General features: G+C 38.1%; 1 protein-coding gene across 2 annotated transcripts; it reads left to right on the plus strand.

Annotated features, from left to right (window-relative positions):
• Window positions 1–17,457: 17,457 nt before the first annotated feature.
• Window positions 17,458–25,071, plus strand: LOC104230385 (probable thiol methyltransferase 2). 2 transcript variants are annotated; one of them, XM_009783173.2, is made up of 8 exons: window positions 17,459–17,652; window positions 18,149–18,279; window positions 19,092–19,178; window positions 20,785–20,885; window positions 20,963–21,062; window positions 23,808–23,854; window positions 24,003–24,081; window positions 24,617–25,071. In XM_009783173.2, the coding sequence occupies exons 1-8, from the start codon at window positions 17,490–17,492 to the stop codon at window positions 24,668–24,670; spliced, it is 762 nt and encodes a 253-aa protein (XP_009781475.2). In that variant the 5' UTR covers window positions 17,459–17,489; the 3' UTR covers window positions 24,671–25,071. The 2 variants fall into 2 exon arrangements, with proteins under 2 accessions (XP_009781476.2, XP_009781475.2); XM_009783174.2 differs by lacking the exon at window positions 19,092–19,178 and having other exon boundaries at window positions 17,458–17,652.
• The last annotated feature ends 255 nt before the right edge of the window (window positions 25,072–25,326 follow it).

The following is a 25,326-nucleotide window of genomic DNA, read 5'->3' on the forward strand; positions in this document are numbered from 1 at the left end:
ACAAACAAGGCATATCATGTAATTGCTAGATCTCAATCAATGGGAATCTCAAGAATGTTCGGACTTTTAGCGATATCACGCATGTTTATGCCGAGGTCGTACGGCCCGATCCAAAATAGTGTATACACTGCCGAAGGTTGACGGGCGTGAACCAGAGATGCATCTCAATATATTGCCGAGGCATGTGGCCCGATCTACAGGAAAGGAAAAACTTATCAAATTACGGGGCATGTGTTTGCAACACAAGTAAAGGAGCATAACGTAAATATGACTTTTGTCGTCTATCAAATATCTTGCTAAACAACTCAAGGTGATAAAGCTTAGCCTATTAAATTCCCAAATCAATTTCAATTATAAATTCAAGTAATTAAACTAGCAAATTGAGTTCAAATAATTCAAATATTACATGATAAAGTCCTAAGTCTACCCGGACAAAAATATGGTTTTAGATACATACGAACTCTCGTCACCTCATACGTACGTAACACCCACAACTAGTAGCACATAACAGTTTAATACCTATAGGATAGTTTTCTCCTCACAAAGTTAGATAGGAGACTTACCATGCTTCGAAGTTCTATGACTGGCTCCAACGCCTCTCTAATACCTCAAACTGATGCCCATCAATCAGAAACTAGTCAAACAACATGCGAACCAATAAAAATATACTCTAACACTCATAATTAATCAATTTATAATAATTCTTAACTCCGCTCAAAAAGTCAACAAATTCAACCCTAAGGCCCATGTGCCCGAATTTCGAAAATTTTCGAAGATAAATATTACCACAACGAACTCAAATATACAATTTATTCCCAATTCCATATCTAATTTCGTGGTCAAAATTCAAAAATATCAAATTCTTGGTTTTCTTTCAAAATTTCACATTTTTTACAAATTTTCACGTTTAAACCCATATATAACTCATGTATTAACTTACAACAAGTGGGAATCACTTACCTTTGTGTTGCTTGATGAAAAACTCCTCAAAATAGCTCCCCAAATTCCGCCAACAAAGTGAAAATGAGAGAAAAATGAGCCCACTCTCGAATTAAAACAACTCTTCCTGTTCCCAACCTTCTTCGCGAACACGATCTGATCTTCACGTTTACAATGATACACCCAAGTTTTCATACGTCGTAAGTTAATTGGTGTAAGCTCAGAAATGAAATCATCTTTGAAAGTTCATACAGTAAGTTACTCATGTTACCGTGGCGGTTACAAATATTTAAGATCATAAATACCAAGTACCAAGAGGGCTGGAAGGTTAGAAGCTAAACGAATTGAAGAAAATAAGTTTCATTGGAAGTCGACAAGTTGGGAATGTTATAACATGTACTTTTGGGGTAAGACTAGGATTCTTAACATGATAAGGTGGTTATGTTATGAGTTATTATAGTCGTATTATAGTCATGTGTTATGTTTTGAAGTTAAGTAAGTTGTGGAACAAAAGTTGGCAAAAATCATCACAAGTTACATTCATAAATATGTTGAAAATTAGGTCAAATGTAGATGTTCTTTTCTCCTAATATACTTAGAATTAGGGGATTATATACATATCAAATTGAATATCTACGAGTCTAGTTTCCAAATCATTAAACCATTCATCGATATGATATCAAAGTAGAGAGATATTCGCATTTTTGCAAGACTGCGCAAGCAACTCGGTTGGGACCCACTTGAGACGACCACTGACTTTACATCTTTTAAAAGATGTTTCATGCTCATTTCGAGTCATTTATCACCCAAATTTCATCAAAAAGCTCTCCAAAACCCTTCCTAACATATCCCACGATCCCAAGAACCAAGCTCAAGGGAAATCAACTCAAATCATTATCAAAGATGTTAAAGACTACAAGAGAATGCTTCTATGATGTTGTGGTGTGATTGAGCATCCTACAATTCACACTGGCACTGCGACATATAAGTAAGCATCCTACAATTCATTGCCGCGACATATAAGAAAGCATCCTACAATTCACATTGGCACTGTGATAGCAATGCATGAACATCAGAATACATTGTGCATAGCCTCGAAACCATAGGCAATACCAACACTAGGCTGAAATGATAGAACACTCTTGCACAAGGAAACAATAATAGTCCGCCTGCATACTCAGGGAAAAACATCTTGCACCGCATTTGTAGCATCTTCACAACTAGTGGTGCCCAACTAATAACAAATGCCTGACGTCGCGTATGAATGAGTAGGAAGGAACCAAAGGCATAAGCTTCAACGAAATCATATTGCACGATGAGGAATAAAGGAAGGAAAGTTCTCCTAATAACCTGTAGCCTCTCGAAGATAAGTACAGACGTTTCCGTATCGATCCGCAAGACTCTACTAGACTCTCTCATGACTCATGACACCTAAGTGAACCTATTGCTCTGATACCAAGTTGTCACGACCCAAAACCCACTATAGGCCATGATGGCGCCCAATGTCACCGTTAGGCGAACCAACAGTGAACCATCTAATAATTATCCATTTTATTACTTTTGAAATCATAAGTTTTATTAAATCGTGAAATTAATTCATTTGAAATCATAAGTACTTACAATATTAGTAAGACATAAAATAAAAGGTGACAATATTGAAGCAAAACCCTTAACATCAACAAGAATATCCCAAAATCCGATGTCACAAGTGCATGAGTATTTACTAAGGAGTACAATAATAGTACAAAATCTATCTGGAATGTAAATTAGACAAGATAAAGCAAATAAATATGATGGAGACTCTGTGGGCTGCAGTACGTAGCATAGAATGCATCTCACCATAAAATTCCCTCAGCACCTGGGCTTGCGTGCAAGAATGACCACCAAAATAAACATGTCAGATCCTGCACATTTAGTGCAGAAGTGTAGCATGAGTAAATAAATCAACACGTACCCAGTAAGTATCTAGCTCAACCCAGGAGAAGTAGTGACAAAGGGTCAATATTGACACTTACTAGTGGTCCAACAAAATAATATAATAAATTATAAACAGATATGAAACACAACAGTAATAATGAGGTAAGATCTGTAACTAACATAATCCTCAACCTGATGGTGACAAAAATTTCTCAAACTCAAATATTACCTCAACAAATAGAAGAATCAATGGCTACCTCAAATGGATAAGGGACATCAAGCGCTATCTCAAACAAACAAATCATATCATGTAACTGCTAGGTCTATATCAAAGGGAATCTCATGAATATTCGGACTTCTAGTGGTATCACACACGATTATGCCGAGGTCGTATTGTCCGATCCTGAATAGTGTGTACACGGTCGAGGGTCGACCGACACGAACCAGAGATGCATCCCAATATACTGTCGAGGCATTCTGCCCGATCCATAGGAAAGGAAGAAGCTTATTGAATTACGGGCCACGTTTTTGCAACATAAGTACAGGAGCATAAAGTAAATATGACTTTTACCGTCTATCAAATATATCGTCAAACAACTCAAGGAGATAAAACTCGGCCTATTATATTCCCAAATCAATTTCAATTATAAATTCAAGCTATTAAACTAGTAAATTGAGTTTAAATAATTCAAATATTACACGATAAAGTCCTTAGTCTACCCGGACATAAATATGCTTTTAGCTACATACGGACTCTCGTCACCTCATGCGTAGTAGCACCCCAACTAGTAGCACATAACAATTTAATACCTACGAGGTAGTTTCACCCTCACAAGATTAGACGGGAGACTTACCTCGCTCGAAGTTCTATAACCGGCTCCAACGCCTCTCTAACACCTCAAATCGATGCCCATCTATCTGAAACTAGTCAAAAAACATGCAAACCAATAAAAATATACTCTAACACTCATAATTAATCAATTTATAACAATTCCCAACTCCAATCGAAAAGTCAACGAAGTCAACCCTCGAGTAAACGTACCTGGATTCCGAAATTTTTTGAAGATAAACATTACCCATAACACCACGAACTCAAATATATAAATTTTTTTCCAATTCCATGTCCAACTTCGTGGTCAATATCCAAAAATATCAAATTCTAGGTTTTCTTCAAAAATCCCACATTTTCTACAAATTTCCATGTTTAAACCCATAACCCATGTATTTAACTTACAATATGTGGGAATCGCTTACCTTGTGTGGCTTGATAAAAATATCATCAAAATAGCTCCCCAAATTCGGCAACCCAAGTGAAAATGAGAGATAAGTGAACAACCTCCCGAACTAAAACAACTCTGCCCACGCCTGACCTTCTTCGCGAACACGGCCTGATCCTCGTGTTCGCGATGAGCAACCTGCTTCAGCTCCAAAACTCCTCTTCGCGAATGTGAGATAAGGATCGCAAACGTGATGCTTCACCAGGCCATCTCTTTGCAGGTGTGACCACTCCATGCGAACTCAAAACCAAGCTCCCAGGCCCAACTTCTTCCCATATGCGAATGCGAACATCTGTCGCGAATGCGAACATCCTCCCACACCTTCGCAAACATAGGACTTCATCGCGAACGGGATGAACAAAAATCCTCCAGCTCATATCCTTCTTCGTGAACGCGAGAACCCCTACGGATTCGCAATGGACAAAAGCAGAACCAGTAACAGCAACATCAAAACATGGAGAAATGATCTGAAACCACCCGAAAACTCACTCGAGGCCCTAGGGACCCCGTCCAATCACACCAACAAGTCCTAATACCTTATCCGAACTTATCCAAAGGCTCAAAAAGCCATGAATAACATCAAAATCAAAAATCTACGATCAAAAATCTTTCTTTTAACTTTCAAACTTTGACGAACGCGTCTAAATCATATCTAAACATTCCGGAATGATGCTAAACTTTACGTACAAGTCACAAATCATGATATGAACCTATTCCAAGGCTCAGAATACCAAACGGATATCAATACCATCAAAGTCCACTTCAAGTCAAACTTACAAAATTCAAAAAACTTCAAAATTCTAACTTTCTACAATAAGCGTCAAAATGCTCCCAGACTACCCGATACTCAATACGAACATATGCCCAAGTCCAAAATCATTATACGAACTGTTGATACCCAATTTTTTCCTATGTATTTTTATATACAAAATACTTTCAAAATAGTATATATATGCATATATAAGCATGCCCAAGTATTTTGCTATTTTTTCTAATTTTTTAAAGATTTTAAAATCAATTTATTATCCTCTTTAGCAGTACAAAAACCAATAATTATTCCCAAGATTATCATTTTGGTGAATAACTTATTTTATTCTCATATTTAAACCAAAATATAGTTAAGGTAATTTTTATATATTTTTACAAATTTTGTTTGGTATTTTTAAAGCTAAATTGCATATAATTGCAATTCTAGTCTACTTTAAGATTAATAGCATTTTATAATTGTAAAGTTATTTCCAGTATTTTTAAATTAATATTTATATATTATTAGTTGGCTCAGGACATTTAGTTTGCTTTTAAAATTATTTTTTATTATTTTTATAAAATAAAAGGGAAACTAACTATTTAACATCTAGCCTCATTCCATTTCAAATACAGCCTTTTTACCTTTCAATTTTAACCATTATTTGACCCAATCTTAACCCATTTGGACCGGCCCAATTTTTAATTTTACCAAACCCACAACCCAATCCAAATGACTCTTAGCCGGTTCCCACCTACCCTCCTAAATCTAGGTCGTTGATCACACAAGATCAACGGCCATAACTCACCCTTCCATAATTAAACCAAACGACCTACCCTAATCTCCCTCATTCTCACTTGACCCCCCGCTTTTGAATCCCAAACACTCTCAAATCCTCTCATCAGCTCTTCGAAACCCTAGCCTCCTCCTACCTTATTTCACCATGTTTTCACCGGAATCCATGGCTTCTCAGGCCATGGACGGTCTGTACTCACCCCTCTCCATCATTATACCTTGGGTGTTCGAGGTTTTGAAGGCTGACTTCGATGGTTCTTCCAGATCTTCTCAGATCTTCATTTCTATAGCTTCTTCGACCATGCTCCGGCAGATTCAGGCCTCAGGAGCCTGATTCCTCACCTCTTCGACTCAGGATCTGATTTTTCTTCCAAGCCTTTCTCATTTCTAGGGTTTCTCCGAAACCCTAAGTTGTTCGAGGCTCTTCTCTATTTATTTTCTTATATGTTCGTGTTCTACTGGGCTTCTAAAGTGTTTACCCCAAATTTTCTTTTCAAAAATCGTTTCTGAAAAAGTTTTCAAAAAAGATCTTTCTGATTCTTTCTTTATGTGTGTTTGTCTGTGCTATGCTCGTATGGCTTCTTTTACTACGCGTGTACTATTCTCCTACTCTTCTTTTTCTACTATACCTGTTACTCCTATTAATCCTTGTTATGTTTCCCTTACTCTTCTACTATATGTGCGTACTGTTGAGTTTTTTTTGATTTTTTGTTTGCTCTATTAGACTCTGTTTGCGTTCTTGTTGAGCATGTTTCCTCTGTTTTAATTTAAGTCTATATCACCTCTTCTTTTCTGAACTTGTTTAAGTTCTGAGTTTCTCAAATATGTTCTCTATGACCTCAAATTAGCTTTCTTTCTTTATATCATGTCTGTTTGTTTCTCATAAGTCTTTGAAAGAGGCTTCTGAGCTGTTTCAATGACTTGCTTTCTCATCTCTATGAAACTCTAGGATTTGGGGGTTTCTTGGAAATTTTGATTTGTGCGAGTTAGGGTTCCGCTTTGGGACCCTGAACTCTCAGACTCATTGTGAGTCTGCAAACTGGACTTGTACCCTTTCTTGCTCATGATTCTGAACCTCTCTTTGAGTAAACTCTCTTCTATATAACTTCTTGATTCACATGTTTGTGTGCTTTATATATGGAAACTCTTCTTTCAAAAGGTCTTTACCGACTAATTGATTAGTTTCGAATTCCTTTTAATGAGTCTTGACTGATTGTTACTGATTCTCTCTAATTGAACCTTCTTTACCTTTCCTGACTTGGTTCATTCGAGATTAAACCTGTAACTTTGATTTCCCTGGTTGTTTGATTGATTCCCTTTCCTTAAATTTTCCAAGTCGTGTACCACTGATCTTTTCCTTAAATAAACTTCTATGTATTTACTCTTTTTGTTCTATTCAAAATTTCTTTCCTTAAATGTCTTCTACCCGTTTGAAATCAAATCCCTTAACTGAAGGGAAATTCTATGTGATTGATTGCAAGTTATTTTCTTACCTTTCTTACTTGCTTCTCTACACTATAAAAGGGACTACCCTTCCGTACTTTTAACACACTTCCACTTCAATACTTTTACACCACTACTTCGAGTTCAATACCTCGAACTTTTAGATCAATACTTTCAACATAATTACAATACTCTTACAACATTCTACTCTTTCTGAGATCTTTTGGAACTGTTTGCTTGCAACTTGGCTTTCTCAAGACTGCTTTTACTTGTTTGTTTTCCCTGAAACTGGTATGTTCTAATTTAACTTTTCTGCCTCACTCCCCTATGTGTTTATTTACAGTTTCAGCAAGCTTGTTTACTTTGTTGTTCATGTTCAGTGATTAATGTTAACTATGTAAATTGTTTTTTTCTTTACATCTGCTGTTTGTTATGAATTCCCTATACCTCTATTCCCTTCTATGTGTTTGAGTTAAGGCTCATGGCCTGGCAGTATTCAAATTGTTGCCCAAGTCATAACCTGATCCACAATGGATCCTAACTCTTACGATTTGTCTAACAGGCTGGTCGGGGGTGTGCCAGCACTCCCAATTGCAGAGCATGACCACCAGCCTGCCATGGCTTTCCCCTAATTCCCCTATGCACTTACACTTATTCTTAGACTCTTAAGTTCTGCCCCCCTCTTATGAACCTTGCTTTGGGACCTTGAGTTCCCTCTGAACTTGGACATTTGAGGGCTGACTCTTCCACACTGCACTTGCTTAAGTCTGTAATATATTTGGGGTGTAAGCACTGCCCGGAATCCACTTGAGGCTCTTAGGGAACTTTGACACATCCCAAATGAGGGAAAGGCTTTGGAAATCTGATCTTGGAAGTTGGTTCATCTCATATTGTTAGACCTTGAGGCTGAATTAGGCTCCTTGGTTGTAGCTTAAATTTCTGATGTAATTTTACTTTTCTTGATTTATTCTGGTCTGTAATATTTTATGGGGTTTTAAGTAAAAAAGGAGAGGGTCATTTATGTATGCAAAGGGTAGACAGCATGCTCATAGGTGTTACTATTTAAAAGTTCTACACTTCTGCATATCATATAGAAATCATGCCTATAAGTTTCTGCACTTCTGCATATCATATAGAAATTCTGCCTATAAGTTTCTGCACTTCTGCATATCATAAAGAAATCCCGCCTATAAGTTGTTGCACTCATGCATTTAGAAATCCTGCCTATAAGTTATGCATTACACGTAGAAATCTTGCCTATAAGTTGTTTCATTACCGCATTAGAAACCATGCCTACAAGTTTCTGCATATAGAAATCATGACTATAGTTTTGTTTCTGCATTTCTGCATATTCATCTGTCGTTAGGCAAACAATCATTGGTTTAATAATAATCAACTTCATTCTAGATACCATGCATATAGGGCTCCTGCACTTACATAATCTTTTTAAAATCAATAACGCTTAGAAATCATGCCTATAGGAGCAGCCATCTGAATCTGATTCGTCTATTTTATCTAAAATCAGTAGTAATGTTTGTTTAATATCTGCAGAATTTAATTGGTCTTAAAATCAGTAACCCTTCTTTTAAATCAGTATACTTCCACCTAGGCAAGCAGTAGGTAGTTGTTTAACTGTTTAGTTTTAGTAAACTGCAACCAGACAAGGCCTAATTCGGACTCCTCATCTGAGAAATATGTGATGAAGCAGCATGTCCTAACGCTTTAAATTTAATTCAGACCATAACTAGTATTTGAAGTCATGCTAAATAATTTGCTCCTTTAAGTGAGTAGGCATGTTTGAGCCCTTAAACTGCTATTTGTTTCCCCCTACTTGCTTATGTGTTTTTTTGTCGCATTAGAATTTTGTCCTTTTAAAACTCTGAAAAGCCCCAACCTCCCTCCCTTTAGGACTAGTAGTCCCAAATGCCTCCGGGACTGATAGGATAGGGACGGGTAATATCATGCAATAAGTAACGACACTATTCTGTATTTAATACCTTAACGGGGTAGGAAAGGGTAGATATGGACATGATGACCGGTGCGCTAATACCATGTGCGACCCCTTTTCTGAGGAGTAATTACTAGGTATTGCATTGATGTGATCCATATTGTTTGTAAACCTAGGACCCCTTCCCCTTTACTCGTTATCTCTTTTTTAACTGTCCAGACTATTTCTTAAGATTTATGTTTTCTTTATCTTTCTTCAAACTTTCAATTCACTTACAACATTATGTGTAAATCCCCTTCTATTTGAGACCTTTATTTGCTTACTTGTTATTAAAGTCACAATTGTAACATGGCCGGGAACCACATTAGTGGATCTTGGGGGTTGCCTAACACCTTCCCCTCGAGATAATTTCTAGCCCTTACCGAACTCTGATTTTCCAACTCGAACTCTTCTTTAGTGTCCTAATGTACTTTAATCATTAGGTGGCGACTCTTCAAAAAACCCAATTCCCAAGAGGGAACGAGTTGTCCTCCCAAATGTCATGAACCCGATTTCGCTTTTAGAAAAAGGGGGCGCGACACGAACCTATGAACCTTCAAATCCTAATTCCGAGTTTGTTTACTCTAAAGTCAAACCTTGATAAACTCTTCCAACTTAAAGTTTCTGAATTGAGAATTTTCCTTCCAAATCAACATCGAATTTCCCAAAGTTCAATTGCGACCACGCGTACTAGTCATAAAATATAAAGTAAAGCTATTCAAGGACTCAAACCACCGAACTATGTGATATATCTCAAAATGGTCGATCGGGCCGTTACCAATTTCCTCAAGAATCAAAGAGATACTTCCTTCTAGCTTTGTGAAGCTATCTAGAGAATCAAGAGATAAATCTTTGATTCATTCACACAAGGTATGCCATACCGTGGTAACAAAATAAAGTTTGATACGAGAGATAGTCTCTTGTGGTTTGAAGTTTGGAGTATCAAGGTATAATGGCCATGGAGAAGGTTCGAAGACTTTTTGACGTTTTGCTTGATTCGCAGTAGCCTCTGTCGTGCTCAACATGGTTGGCTGGAAAAGCATAATATTTTCTAGAAGAGCGAGGTGTGGCTCTTTGGGTAGACTGAGATATGTCAACAGAGCCTTGTTTGCAGTATGATGTTCTCCACTATCAAATGAAGTGTGAGGACTTTTTGCAGCCACAACCTAAGGGATTTGCGTTTGTAATACAGTCCTCCACCATGTCATCATCAAGTATATTATCATACAACTCGTCGAGAACCAACAACAATATAAAAAAATAGTTTTCAAGTAAAAGAAGGAAAAAGGAGTAAATTTGAAGGAAATAATATTTACTTGTTTCTCCAGTTCAGACAACGGCGTTGTTGAGCTAGGGTCACCCTATAGAAAAATCCAGTATCGGTAGTAGAGTGTCCAAGTCAGCAAACTCCTTATGGCTCACGTCCTTAGCCTTTTTTTCTTTGAATGATTCCAGTGTGTGTACAGACTAATATCACTCTTGTTCGAATTGGAAGTCTCACTAACATTCACAATCTCATTGGGCAAAGCAGAAGGTTGAGTCCTTTCCTCGCTTGTTAGCATGACATTTGTTATCTTCGTAATATCTTTGTTTGGTGAATTAGGAGGCGCTTTCCTTTTGCAAGGATTGTCCATCACCTTGGGAGTTGCAACAAATGTCTTAGAAGTCAACAAAACACATTTAGTTCCTTTGTCCACACAGGTATCCTTGCCTATCGAAGAGGTAGACTTGGATAAGACCTTGGTGTTTTGTGAAGGATCTTTCGATCTTAACTTGGACTTGGAAGAATTGGAATACCTTTCATGAATGTTCTTATGATGTAATCGCCTTTCGTTGGTAAAGGAATATCATATTTCCTCAAAAATTTCAAAATTATATGAGTACTTTTTTTTGGAAGAGTCCTCTCGACGAGCTGACCCCCAATCTGCATACTCACGAGTTATAAGAGGCCCCTTCTGATGAATGCGTAGGGATGATAACCTTTGTTGAGCCTCCAAGACAAATGCAGGAGTCCCAGAATTGCACTAGTATTTTTAGTGATATCACGCCCCAACTTGGGGAGGCGTGGCTAGCACCCGGTATCGTACTGGCTCGAGAGAACAACTCTGTAACTCATAATCGTTTGACAAAAACTAGAACATATATAAGCCTAATTGGATGAACTCACACTTTCTGTAACTATCATGGGCTAACGTAGCCACACCTTGTAATGTGTAACTGTAAATGGGGAAATGCTATATCAGTGAACTATCGTACTCAAAATATGAATACACACGGGCCATCAAGGCCTCTAACATACTGTGCATAATGAACTTGTATCTACAAAGCTTTAAAGAGTATTTGAAATTGAAAGATGGTGGGGACAGGGACCCCATAAGTCTGTAGCAAAACTCTAGCATGATGGCTTATAGACTCGGCTGCACTCCGAATGAAGTGGAGTCTTACCGATCCTTCGATGAATGCTAACCTCGTCTACTATGAGGGCTTGTCAAACTGATTAAATACACCTGCAGGCATAAATGCAACGTACAAAACAAAAAAGATGTCAATACGAATAATGTATCAAGCATGTAAGGTAGAACTGAAATGTAACAATAAGCCAACATCAATAAGAGAGATATAAGAATCAACCTGAACCTCTGAAGCGCCACTGAGGGCCATGATATGCATACTAATTATACTTATATATTTAATGCCTCTCTTTGGGAATATTATCCATATCGTAACATGACTTCCTAACTGATCAATGGTAACTGCCCGATCAGTTGTAGCGCAGTGGTAAATGCAAGACTGCCTGACCGGTCATAGCTCGGTGGCAAATGAATATGCATATCTACCCAACCGGCCTTAGCTCGATGGTAAATGAAGATGCATATAACATTATATTATGAACATTAACATCTTTATTATATTCCCAATAGAGACTTACGAACATAATTTGACATGCTTTAAATTAAATTTTACAAGTATGAATAACATAGACATCCTTAACTACTAAGAGTAAAACCATTTATGGAATAACATTATGTTTACGTTTCGTTACTTGGATCATGCCAAAAGAAGGAAGAATTAGCCTTAACATACCTCATAATATCCCATCCAATCCTCAAGCTAACTTAACCTGCAACTCTTGTGTTTACAAGCAATGAACAATACTATCGTCACAATACGTATGCCGTAACTTATCGCATTTGAATGGCACACTTTATTCGATAATAAAACGGAAAACACCCCCTAAATTTATATGACTTCCCACAAGTTACATCAATCACCAAACGTACTAAACAACATCAACAATAATCATATTAACCCTTCCAAATAGTCTAACAATCAACAACAACACACCTACGACTTTCAGAAAATTGGGCAGCACATGTATCACTTCTTTTCAATTCAAACCAACACCAAAAATGACAAGAACAATATCAACAACAACACACCCAAGATACTACATCAAGAACCAGCCTAAACCTATCTTAAAAGCCTTCCAAAATAGTTTCATATGCACACCACCTCAAACATACTTCCATCTTCAAGTTTAACATGTTATCCTTTAATATCTAGGCTTGCTATGACCTAATAATGACTCAACCCAAGGAGAGGGTGAATAACATACCTTATAGCACACAAATCCCCAATTTGTGGAGATTACTTCGTTACTATGCATGCCTCAATCAACCACGAAGAGAGAAAAAGGTGAACTATCGACTAGCTCGGATTCCTAACGCTTGAATCCAATTATTTCACCTTCTCCACCTTTGATTTGGCTTCCAAAACCTAAGGATATGTTTAGAAGGTCTGGAGAGGGTTTTAGGTCTTATTTGGGTAAAAAGATAAGGTTTGGAGACGAAGATCACAACATTATATAACAAGATAATCCTCAACCGGCCTTGTGGGCCCTAAAGGGAGCTGCTTGCGCAATCTCATGAAAATACAATTATCTCCCTATTTCGACATTGTATAGATGAACGATTTATTGCATTGGAAACTATACTCATAGATATTCCATTTGTGGGATGGATCATCCAATAATTCTAAGTACATTGAGAGAAAATCTCATTGACATTAGACCCAAATTTCAGTACAATTTATAAACGTAACTTGTGATGACTTTCGTCGACTTTTGTTTCACAACTCGTTTGACTTCAAAACTTAACACACGACTATCATACGACTAAAATACCTCATAAAATCAACTTCTTATCATGTTAAGAACCTTAGTCTCACCCCAAAAGTAAGGGATATAACATTCCCAACTTGTTGACTTTCGATAAAACTTATTTTCTTCGATTTGTTTAGCTTCTAAACCTTCCAATCCTATTTATACTTGCAGTTCACGATCTTAAATATTTGTAACCTCCAAAAAAATATGATTAACTTACTTTATGTACTTTTAAAGGTGATCTTATTTCCGAGCTTACATCAACTGACTTACGACATACTTTTACGTACGAAAATATGGAGTGTAGCAAGTGAGCCATCAAAAGGTTGCTCTATGACGTTGCCAGAAACGTCTTGACAAAAGCAGAATTATCGACTAAAACTATAGGGACTATAAGAATAGGAAAGAGTGCTTTGCAGGCACCTAAATATTGAAAACGAATATCTCATCCAAGCCACAGTAGATACTTGCAAGGACCGGAACCGCCAAAGAAAACTTCTCTTCATGAGCCATCAAACTCGCGATTTTGAAGACACTAGTATGAGTAGTCAATCTTCTTATTGGAGAATAAAAAATTGAAAAGATAACAAGGAAAGTCACCAAATAAGTCTCAGCTCGAAGTGATTCCTCTAATCCAAGCTCAACGAATGGGGCATTCTCTTCGTCGATTCGTGGCAGGAAGCTCATGTCAATATTTCCAGAAAGATTATGATTCAACTTTGGCCTCGTAGTCCGATTCCTTGATGACTTTTGGGGAGGCTTGGTATACCTACTTAGACCTCGAAACTACAACACCACTCAATCCCAAATAGAGATCTTGTGGATATCATCTTTCATGAGTTTATAGAACGCTAAGAACAGATGCAGGCAACTTCTTTGGAGGAAAGGTTTTCCTTGATCATTTGCTTGTGTCAACTCCTTTGTTGAGGGGATAACTTCATCGTAGAAGGATACATGTACGGGAAGGCCTCGAATTGCTCGCAAGTCCTACAAAGAGATGGAGAGGTCACCAATAGAGGTAGAAACTGTGTTGGTAAATGGATGCCAAAGCTCGCAAACATCATGAAGGATATTCTTATTGTAGTCGTACATAAACAATGAAGCAAAGATGACATCATAGACCTTGATGCAATCCTGAGTCTCCTTGTTGTGAGAAAGAACATATTCTACCCACTTTCAATATTGGGACATACAAGAAACTTCACCACAGTTAAAAAAGGAACACTCCAGGCGTGGAGACGTCTATCATGATCGTGATAAGGAGGACTAGCAGACGTGAGCTTCTGATGTATGGAGGACTTCAAAAGTAGGACATTCATGATGGTTGCTTTGCTCAAGAATCTGTCCAATGCATCCTACGTCTCTTTAGTTGAACATTCTGCAAGATCAAGGGAGGCTTCAAGAGGCTTTCTAGCGAGTACGAGAGCACGTATCACCGGAGAATAAACTTTTAAAGTGAGAACTTGGGCGCGCAGATTTTGCTTATCTCTAACAATCTCAAGATATGGATATGGTGTATCGTGGTCAATAAAATGCATCATTACTGATGGAATTCACGGTCCGATGTGATGCTTTAAGAGTTTACAAAAGAAAAAGGCAGAATCCATGAAAACCGGCAAAACTGAAGAGGCCAACATGTCATAATTTATTTCTTAATTTCAAGAAAATATCTGGGAAGTAGGAACATTCTAATTGTGATTTTTACCTAAGTCATATCAATTGAAGTCTAGTTTCTAGCGCCATAAATCGCTTTTGATTTCGACATTACTACACTAAGATATGATTTTTTGGTGAAGTTGCACAAAACAAAAAAGCTAAGAGCATCATAATCTGAAGCAAGATTAAAAAATTCACCCAAAACGGTACAAAACGGATTTAGCCTCCATTTTTTGATATGTTTTAATTCTACATGTCAAATTTATGGAGTGAGTTTTGGAAGCTCCTACGACGAGATTTGATTTTTTCCGATAGACGCACAAAGCTAATAATTCATAGCAGCAGCTGGAGCAAAAGAAAAAATTATTAGTCACGTAAACCGATGGACGAGAGCATGGCTCAAAGGTAGTAACTAAATAAGAGAAGTGTAAGGGATTCTCCAACACAACCTTCGAAGGAAGCCAATAACTAAGGAGTTCTAAGAATATATGATGAACATGGTTGTATAACTTGTTCCTTATATAAAATTGTTAAGGGGGTTGCTCTTGGCTTGTTGTGCAAGAAACTTCCTTAAAAGATCAATCCTAGTTGACCAAGGAAGTCTCATATGGAAGTTTTGGAAGAGCTACTAAGTTAGAAACACCTACATTTTGGAATTTGTTTGAACTAAAAAAGTGAACTCGTCCTACATGAAGTAGGTTTCAAGTGGATTCTTACCAAATTTGGTAATCCACACCCATAAAGAAGTAGTTTCTATGGAAGTCAACCAAGTTTATTTTGGACTATTTACTTATGTCACAACCATGTTATATTAGGAATCCACTACCCAGTTCCATGTTGATGGTTCACATTGAAAGTCAACTTTCAAGGTGCAATGGGAATATCATGGTATTTACTATAACAACTTGATGCAATTAAATTCTTCTCTAAAATAGAGTGGAAGATAAGATGATTCACCTTGCCATATTGAACGGTTTGGTTAAATGAGTCATAAAGAGACATTGTCGTCACTTGTGCTTCAAGTATTCTCTTTGATTTCGGTAAGCCTACAACCCGATAAGCCTTGGAGCAGGGGGATTTTTAAGCAACTAAATTTTTATCAAATTTAAATCCATAAAAATTTTGGATTTTACAATAAATTAAATATATATTAGTCCAAATAAATATTATGGATCGCTATATTTAGGTCAATTATTTAAATTCAATTAAATTGATTTAAATAAAAGTCCATTATACTATTGGGCTAGCCCATTAATTGGTCTTCTATCAAATTGGTCGACCCATGGTTCCAAGTCCAATGGCCCATAAACTTTTTCTTTGAGGCTACTCCACCCCACATCTATATAAAGGTGTCAAAATACAAGACTAGAAGCACATCAGGCAAGTAGAAGAAAGGCTAAAGAAGCTCTTAAGAACAACACCAAGATTCCTATATCTACAATCTTCATCTGTGGTCAAATTCCAAATACGAACTCAAATCATAGGCGAGCGGCTTCAAATTTTCCGTTCGTAATAACTCACATCAAATCCTGATTCGTGACGGTCTTCAAACTATTCATGACACACCACAAATCTGAAATCCATCAAGTTCAAGATTAAGCTCTCGAGCCCTTGAACCATCATTCTTAAGGAGAAGAATCAGAGGACTACATCTCTTTAGATTTGAGATATTCTAGAGATTGTAACCCCATTGCTTGAAATCAAATATAATATTTATCACTATTTTTCTTGTCTTTATTAATTTTTTGCAGACACGAAATTTGGTGTTACACCAAACATAGTATAAATTTAGTACTATACTTTATCTTACCTTATCCACCTTGCCCCACAGCCAAACGATCCCTAAGAGTATTAAGTTAATATTTTCAAATATCACAACGTTAAAACAAAAATATTTTTATATTTAGAAATTTAGATTTTACATTTTATCTAGTCACACAAATATTAAAAATAAAAAGTTTTAAATATTACATTTTATCTATAGTCGCACAAATATTAAAAATAAGAGTTTTTAAATTTTAAATTTTATTTATAGTCACACAAATATTTAAAATTAAAATTTTTAATTTTCATATTTTAATCTGCAGCCACACAAAATTTTAAAATTAAAAATTTTAAACTTCATATTTTATTTATAGTCCCACAAATATTTAAAAATCTTCTTACACAATTAAAGTGCATTATATAAAAAGTGAGAAAATTGATAAAGTAAGTAATAATCTGTTTGGCCGCTTCCCCAAAGCCATTTTTTTCTTTCTAAGTTGAAGTGTTTGGCAAGCTTTTAGAAGAAAAAGGCAGTTTTGGAAAAATAGAAACACTTTTGAGAAAAATATACTTAAAATCACTTTTTAGAAGCTTGACCAAATGCTAGTTACTACTCAAAAGTATTTTATAAATTAATTAGTTAAATACTAGATGTTTTTTGATAAAAATATTTTTAAGAAAAAATACTTTTCAAAATAAGTTATTTTTTGAAGATCGGCCAAACACGCTATAATTAACTGCCAACTATATTAATGATCCGACCCGATGGGAACGACCATTCTTACATTCCCGACGGGCCAACCAATGAGGACCCATTTGTGTTCCTCCTCCTATGCCCTTCTGTTCAACACTTTGCCATTATTAACTGCTCCCCTCAGTAGACTCGCAATGGCAAGAAACCATTCGTCGAAGGATTCACAACCTAAAGTTGACAAAATGCAACAGCTAGTTCATTCTGACCCTTCTGGTAAACCCTTCTTTTTTTTGTGGGGATGGGGGTGGTGGTGGGGTGTGTGTGTGTGTGGGGGGGGGGGGATTGGCTATATGAATTCTTACTATTGTTTTGCTCCATTTGCATCTGTTTCTTTCCAATGTTCAATAATTATGATTTTACTCAAGAAAAATTGAATCTTTATATCTCATTTTATGTGGTATAGTTTGACTGAACAAAGTGTTTTAAAGAAAGAAAGAGATACTTCTGAAACAAGCTATAGACATTTGTGTGGCTATAATTATCTAAATGGAAAGGTTTTTAATAAATTGTGTTTAAATAAGTAAGTATGATGTTCTTTTTGAACAGACTAAAAAGGAAAATATGCCACATCAATTGGGACGGAGTGATATCATAATTTTGCTCCATTTGCATCTGTTTCTTTCCAATTTCCAATAACTTTTTATTCTCCCCAAGAAAAATTGGATCTTTTTTTTATTTGATGTTACAAATTCACATATGTAATTGCTAGGTGGTTGGGAACATTGCTGGGAGAAGGGGTTGACACCCTGGGATTTAGGGCAGCCTACCCCAATACTTGTTGATCTTCATCAGAGAGGTGCCCTTCCCAAAGGCAGGGCTTTGGTCCCTGGTTGTGGCAGTGTGAGTTGTTTTGTTCTATCTCCTGATTCGTTCATGGGAATCGAGCTACATCATGATGTTGTACTTCTTGCTTCATTATTGTGTCTTATATCTTGTTTTGTGAATTCTTTACATTCAGTCCGGTTTGATGGGGCCAGTTTTATTATAATACTCAATGATTTATGCTTTAAGAAAAAAGTTAGGTTTTCTCTGCTAATTGTGTAATGGTAATATCCAGAAATTAAGAGTTCATGCATGCTCAATTTGCATAATTATGGAAGGATGGCTGACTTTTATAGTTTCTGATTTTTCCTTATGAGAAAAGTCAAGTAGAATGTTCATTCAAAAAGAAAAAGAATAAAAAGTCAAGTAGAATGTTTTCTTCTGATTAATACATGAACTTGAGATTGTCCCCAGGGCTTTGATATATTGGCCAGAGCGCAGTGCGTGATGTGTGGGTTAGGCACATGTCACAAGTTCAAACCCTGCTGCAGAGGAAACGTGGTAATTAAGTGGAAAAGGTGGTAGAGTGGCGTACCCATTATTCGTCGAGTTTTGAGCCATGCGCTATTGGCCCTTAGGATTTCTAAAAAAAAGAACGGGTGATCAACCATTTATTTATATGCAACACGTGGTTCCAATATTGTTGTTATTAGGCCATTTGACACCAAATATTCATGGGTCTAATCAACTGATTTGGTCTTCCGATTTTTTTCTTTTGTTTATACTTTATACGTAGCACCACTGCTTCATTGCACCAAAAGCTACCTCTCTTTCTCTTTTACTGTTTTGATACTGTTTCGTTTCACTTAGTTGAAGTAAATGCTGCGCAGGGTCATGACGTGGTGGCAATTGCCTGCCCTGAACGCTTTGTTGTTGGCTTGGATATATCAGAAAATGCTATTAAGCAAGCTACAAAAGTAAGAGCTAATACTTTTGATCACTTCAATCTGGTGTGCTAAAACTAGTGTTGTGGCGAGCGTGAAGCGAAGCTAAGCCACAAGGCCCCGATTCACTTAAAACGTGAAGCGACAAGGCCCCGATTCATACCTGAGCCTTGAAGAAGTCTTCAACTTCTGAAAACCCTAGCTCTGTTGAGTCGTGCAGCTTCTGAATGTGGACTCACAGGTGCAGTAGACAAAAATTAAACCCTTCAGAAAGTATTTTTCTTTAAATTAAACCCTTTAAAACTTAAAAGAAAGTAAAACGCGCGCTTCTCGCCTCACGCTTCACTCTTTGAAGCGTACACTTCATCGAAGCCGCATCGCTTTCCCCCCATCTGAAGCGACTTCCTTACGGCTTCGCTTCGCTTCTTGGTTTAAGCGCAGAAGCGAGCGGTTTCCCCAACACTGCCTAAAACCTCCTTACAGAAATGGTTCAAAGACTTGTCTTCCAAAACTGAAATATTATGCAACCTCTCTGCTTATTCTTCACTGCTTACTCTTATCTTGATGTATAGCTTGTTAATGCAATGTGCATTGGAAACTAAATAACTTCCTGACTGTTATCTTTGGCTGAAGAATTCGATTTCGTGAATGATGCTCATCTTCTTGCTTCCTTTGGAAATTTGACTTTTAGTTGTCAAGGATCAAGAATTTGAACAAATCTCTTTAAATATAATGTTAGAGTATGTTCCCTGTAGACTAAAAGGATCATGACTACCAGAGATATGCCCTTTCTCAGAATCCAACTAGGGGAGGTCCTAGCTCTGTAACCATTTGAGATTATGTGGTGGCAACAATTTCTTGGAAATTGGATGATGGAAGGTGCTTTTGATCTTAGCTGGACGCAGAGTGCCTTAGCTATCACTGTATGCCTTCTGGCCGTCCTTTTATGTTTGTTATGTTTGACCAACCCTGGGGGTGATGATGTTTGAGGGTAATGTTTGCTAGGAGCCACCATTATGGTGTAAGGAAGAGGGGGCTTAGTTTAGGTATTTTGGCGTGCAAAATAATCTCTTTCCGGAAGAAAGTATGATTGGATCCCTGAGAACCTAAAAATAGAAACTGATAAGGAGCTAGAAGTAGCTAGCTATGGACGGAGTGTAACCTCAAATTTTCTCTTGCATGCGTATGCTTATTACCTTCCCTTTTGTTTTATTGGGTGGATAAATTTACGTTCTTCACTTGAAGGAGGAGCTTTAGCTTTCGGTCTGTTATAAACTTCTTTGATCACTTAGCTAAGTTTTTCTCAGTTTGGTTGTTGATATTGCTGTGTGATTTTGATATAGGAAGTTTCAGCTTTTCGTCCAGAATTTTGAGTGACACAGAAGCTCAACCATGAGACTCTGCATTTAATTTTTCCATTGTCATTTTGGTCAAAGGAAATGCTTTTTGGAGTAGTAGTTTAGCCAACACTAACATAATGCTTCATATGTTGTCTGTTGTTCTTGAGGACCCATTTCAGTATATAGTTCTAACTTCTTGAAAGTTCAGAGAACAGGTTTATAGTGGTGATTCTGTTGGTTTTATTCATACATTCTGATGATTTCTCATGGTATCTACACCTTATTTTTGCACAAGGTAGCTGTTTTCATCATCAAAAAGTGCGGAGTATTTTGCTTTTCTAGAGGCAGATTTCTTCACCTGGCGTCCCACTCATTTGTTTGATCTTATCTTTGACTACACGTAAGGTTGACATGACCATGTGTTTATTATCGTACGAAATGACCAGTTATGTGACGGCATTACTTTCGAATTGGCAGTTTCTTTTGTGCCATTGAACCAGAGGTGAGAGCACAATGGGCCAGTAGAATTCGAGATCTTCTAAAACCAGATGGAGAGCTTATTACACTGATTTTTCCGGTTTGTCAATAGTTCTATTTCCATCAAATTTCTTCCTTTCTCATTTACAAACTTATGATCATTTAATTTCTTATGAGATAAAGAGTTAATAATATGATTGAAGTTACTTATAATATCATAGGAAATTTTATGTTATGCTCATGTAATAGATCCAATATAGGACTCGTTATTTTTCAAGTAAGTATCCTACATGATATCCTATGACGACGGCGGACTGTATAAGGAAGGCGGTGAGAGAGGTGTTAGGGATATATTCGGGCCGCACCGGTGGCCACAAAGGAGACTGGTGGTGGAATGCAGTTGTCCAAGGTAAAGTGGAAGCAAAGAAGGCGGCTTACCTGCGGTTAGTAGGGAGCACTGGCGAGGAGGAGAGGAGAGCGAACAATGAGAGGTATAAGGTAGCTAGGAAGGAGGCGAAGATGGCAGTCACGGAGGCTAAGACTGCAGTTTTTGCTCGTCTGTATGAGGAACTGGGGAACAAAGGCGGGGAGAAGAAGTTATTCCGACTGGCTAAGGTGAGAGAGAGGACGGCTCGGGATCTGGACCAAGTGAGGTGCATAAAAGATGAGGACGGCAAAGTTTTGATGGGGGTTGACCAGATTAAGAGGAGGTGACAGACCTACTTTCATAAACTTCTAAATGAAGAAAGGGATCAGGATATTGTACTAGGTGAATTGAGGAATGCCGACAATCCCCATGAATTAAGTTATTGTAGGGACATTGAGGTCGATGAGGTCATGGAGGCGATGTGTAAGATGAGGAGGGGCAGAGTTACCGGGCCAGACGAAATTCCGGTTGAACTTTGGAGGTGTGTGGGTAGAGCAGGCTTAGAATGACTTACTGGGTTGTTTAAATGTTATATTCAAAACTAATAGGATGCCTGAAGAGTGGAGGTGGAGTACAATGGTTCTGTTGTATAAGAAGGCGATATCCAGAGCTGTAACAACTATAGGGGTATCAAATTACTGAGTCATACCATGAAAGTTTGGGAGAGAGTGGTAGAAATGAGAGTGCGAAGGACGGTGTCTATTTCAGACAACCAGTTCGGGTTCATGCCGGGGCGATCTACCACAGAAGCTATCCACCTTATTAGGAGGATGGTGGAACAATACAGGAATAGGAAGAAGGATCTCCACATGGTGTGTATTGATTTGGAGAAAGCGTACGACAGGGTTCCTAGGGAGGTCTTATGGAGCTGCTTGGAGGCTAAAGGGGTTCCGGTTGCCTGCATTAGGGTGATTAAAGACATGTATGATAGAGCTAAGACTCGGGTTAGGACAGTAGGAGGCGACTCCGAGCACTTTCTGGTTGTTACGGGGTTGCACCAAGGGTCTGCGTTCAGCCCATTCCTATTTGCCCTGGTGATGGATGCACTAACTCATCATATTCAAGGGGAGGTGCCATGGTACATGCTATTTGCTGATGACATAGTTCTAATTGACGAGACACGAAGCGGCGTCAAGGAGAGGCTAGAGGTTTGGAGACATGCCCTTGAGTCTAAAGGTTTCAAGTTGAACAGGACGAAGACAGAATATCTTGAGTGCAAATTTGGGGTCGAGCCGACGGAAGCGGGAGTGGACGTGAGGCTTGACTCTCAAGTCATTCCCAAGAGGGGTAGTTTCAAGTACCTTGGGTCGGTTATTCAGGGGATCGGGGAGATCGACGAGGATGTCACACACCGTATAGGGGTGGGGTAGATGAAATGGAGGTTAGCGTCGGGAGTCTTGTGTGACAAGAAAGTGCCACCGTTACTAAAAGGTAAGTTTTATAGAGCAGTGGTTAGGCCTGCCATGTTGTATGGGACTGAGTGTTGGCCGGTTAAGAACTCACACATCCAGAAGATGAAAGTAGCAGATATGAGGATGTTAAGGTGGATGTGCGGGCATACAAGGATGGATAAGATTAGGAATGAAGAAATTCGAGAGAAGATGGGCATGGCCCCCATGGAGGACAAGATGCGGGAAGTAAGACTCAGATGGTTCGGGCACATTCAGAGGAGGAGCACTGATGCACCGGTGAGGAGGTGTGAGCGACTGGCTGTGGTGGGCACGAGGAGAGGTAGGGGCGACCTAAGAAGAATTGGGGAGAGGTGATCAGGCAAGACATGGCGCGGATTACTGAGGACATGACCCTTGACAGGGAATTGTGGAGGTCGAGCATTAAGGTTGTAGGCTAGGGGGAAGTTGTGAATATTTCTACAGCGCACTAGAGTGAGATTAGCCAGTTAGGAGTTAGTTTTAGGATGCTAGTGGTCATCTACTGATGCAGGGCTTTATCTGCTAGTTAATATTATACCTTCTATCTATTTCGTATTTCTTATATTGCTGTTATTTTATTATGATTCTATTGATGGTACTAATATATCGTCTCTTGTTGCTTTCTTGAGCCGAGGGTCTCCTGGAAACAACCTCTCTGCCCCTCAGGGTAGGGGTAAGGTCTGCGTACATATTACCCTCCTCAGACCCCACTTGTGGGATTATACTGGGCCGTTGTTGTTGTATCCTACATGATATCAGTGAAATTGTCAGTCTTCAACGTTTTCGTGCTATTGATGGAAACATCATTTACATGTGCTCTTATCCCCAAGGAAAGGGGCAAAAGATAGTCGCATTGCTAGGTCAAACCTACAATTTGCTAAAAGGGTTGGTAGCTCACTGTAATTTACTATGAGTTAGTAGATTTGCTATTCTTGGCATTATTTCCTTTCATTTCTTCCTCGGCTTTGAGATTCTTGTTGTTTTCCAGATAAGCGACCATGAAGGCGGGCCTCCATATAAAGTATCAGTTTTCGAGTAAATCTCTATTTTCTTTTAGTCTCTTTATAGATCTGCTCCCCTCAGAGACTTCTCATCTTGTTGTGTTAAAGTCACTGAATTTTATCTAGCTTCTTTCATGAGTTCATTAATATGAATGACTAATTGTTATGATTTCTCTGAGTAGTTATGAAGAAGTCTTGCACCCCCTGGGGATCAGGGCAGAGTCCATTGTGGAGAATCACTTCGCTATTCCACCTCGGAGAGTGAGTACATTTGCTTAAATTTGGGCAGTGACACTTGGCATATTTCCTTTGCTTCACTGCACAACACTTGCATATTTCTTTGTGAAAAGTTCATTGCTATTGAGAGCCTTGCTCTTCCTGCGCATGCCCATAAGAACAATGCTAGAAATTATTCATATTGAGCAGCCTGGTTTACGAGGCATCCCGCATTCACTCAGGGTCCGGGGAAGGGCTGCACTCCAAGGGTGTGATGTAGACAACCTACCCTAATGCAAGCATTAGTGGCTGCTTCCTGGCTCGAACCCGTGACTTAGGTCAAACGGAAACAACTTAACCATTGCTCCAAGGCTCCCGTTTCGCTAGATATCATTCATATTAAGGACTGATATTTGGTGAACACCTGGTTGGTTGTTGTTGTGCGTATATGAGTCTGAGACCTCGTGATTTCTGCATAATGATATGCCAATGCAATCTTATTTGGATTGTAGTTTTCTCTAAGGTAATTTCTCTGTGCGATAGGAGTCTTTAGTACTATGCTTTCTTGTTATCTTTACAGGGAAGAGAGAAGCTGGGAAGGTGGAAAAGGTCCATATGCAAATCCTTGCTCTGAATATCATTTCAACCTTGTTGGTTTTCATTCTCAGGTTGTGCCATCTGTTCTGTGATTCCTCCCAATGTATATTGTTAACAAACACACAGAGAATTATATGTACACAGGAAAGAAAGAGCAGGAGTTGGTTCTGATGAATCGACAAGTGAGACCTATTAAAGTCCACTTGCCCATTAATAAACCAACCCCACATAGCTTATGTTTAGTTATGTGAGGCATGTATTAAAATTTCTCACAGGTAGTCAACTTGGGTCCATCTAATGGTGTACTTAGTTGTTTGGGCTGAAGAGGAAGATATTAGTGTTTTTTTTAAAGGTTTAAAAGATAATATTAATAATACAGAATCGTGTAACTATGTCAATACCATATTGTAATTAAAGGATACATCCATTTTTCTTTTATTAGTCATAATATTAGTGTCTAACTCGCTTATACTACTACATGTTAGAGTTTGCTGTATTGGTTGTGGGAGTGCATTGTTGTCTTCTGATATGGTCTTGTGAGATAACTTTCAGGGTTGAATTAGACTTGGAGTTTAATTTCATATTAGAGCCAAGTCCATTTATGTCTTGGTTTACCCAATGTTGGAATGCCATGTTATGTTCACGCTCAAGATGTCTAGCCTTGAGTATGCGGATGATTTTGATAGTATCTCA

The sequence above is a fragment of the Nicotiana sylvestris genome, chromosome 12 (assembly GCF_000393655.2).
Source record: "Nicotiana sylvestris chromosome 12, ASM39365v2, whole genome shotgun sequence".
NCBI lineage: Eukaryota > Viridiplantae > Streptophyta > Magnoliopsida > Solanales > Solanaceae > Nicotiana > Nicotiana sylvestris.

Coding starts and splice junctions, on each gene's coding strand:
- LOC104230385 (XM_009783173.2), top strand. CDS start 17,490: ATGAGGACCCATTTGTGTTCCTCCTCCTATGCCCTTCTGTTCAACACT. Junction 23,855..24,002: donor TATAAAGTATCAGTTTTCGA/GTAAATCTCTAT, acceptor TTCTCTGAGTAG/TTATGAAGAAGTCTTGCACC. Junction 24,082..24,616: donor TCGCTATTCCACCTCGGAGA/GTGAGTACATTT, acceptor TTATCTTTACAG/GGAAGAGAGAAGCTGGGAAG.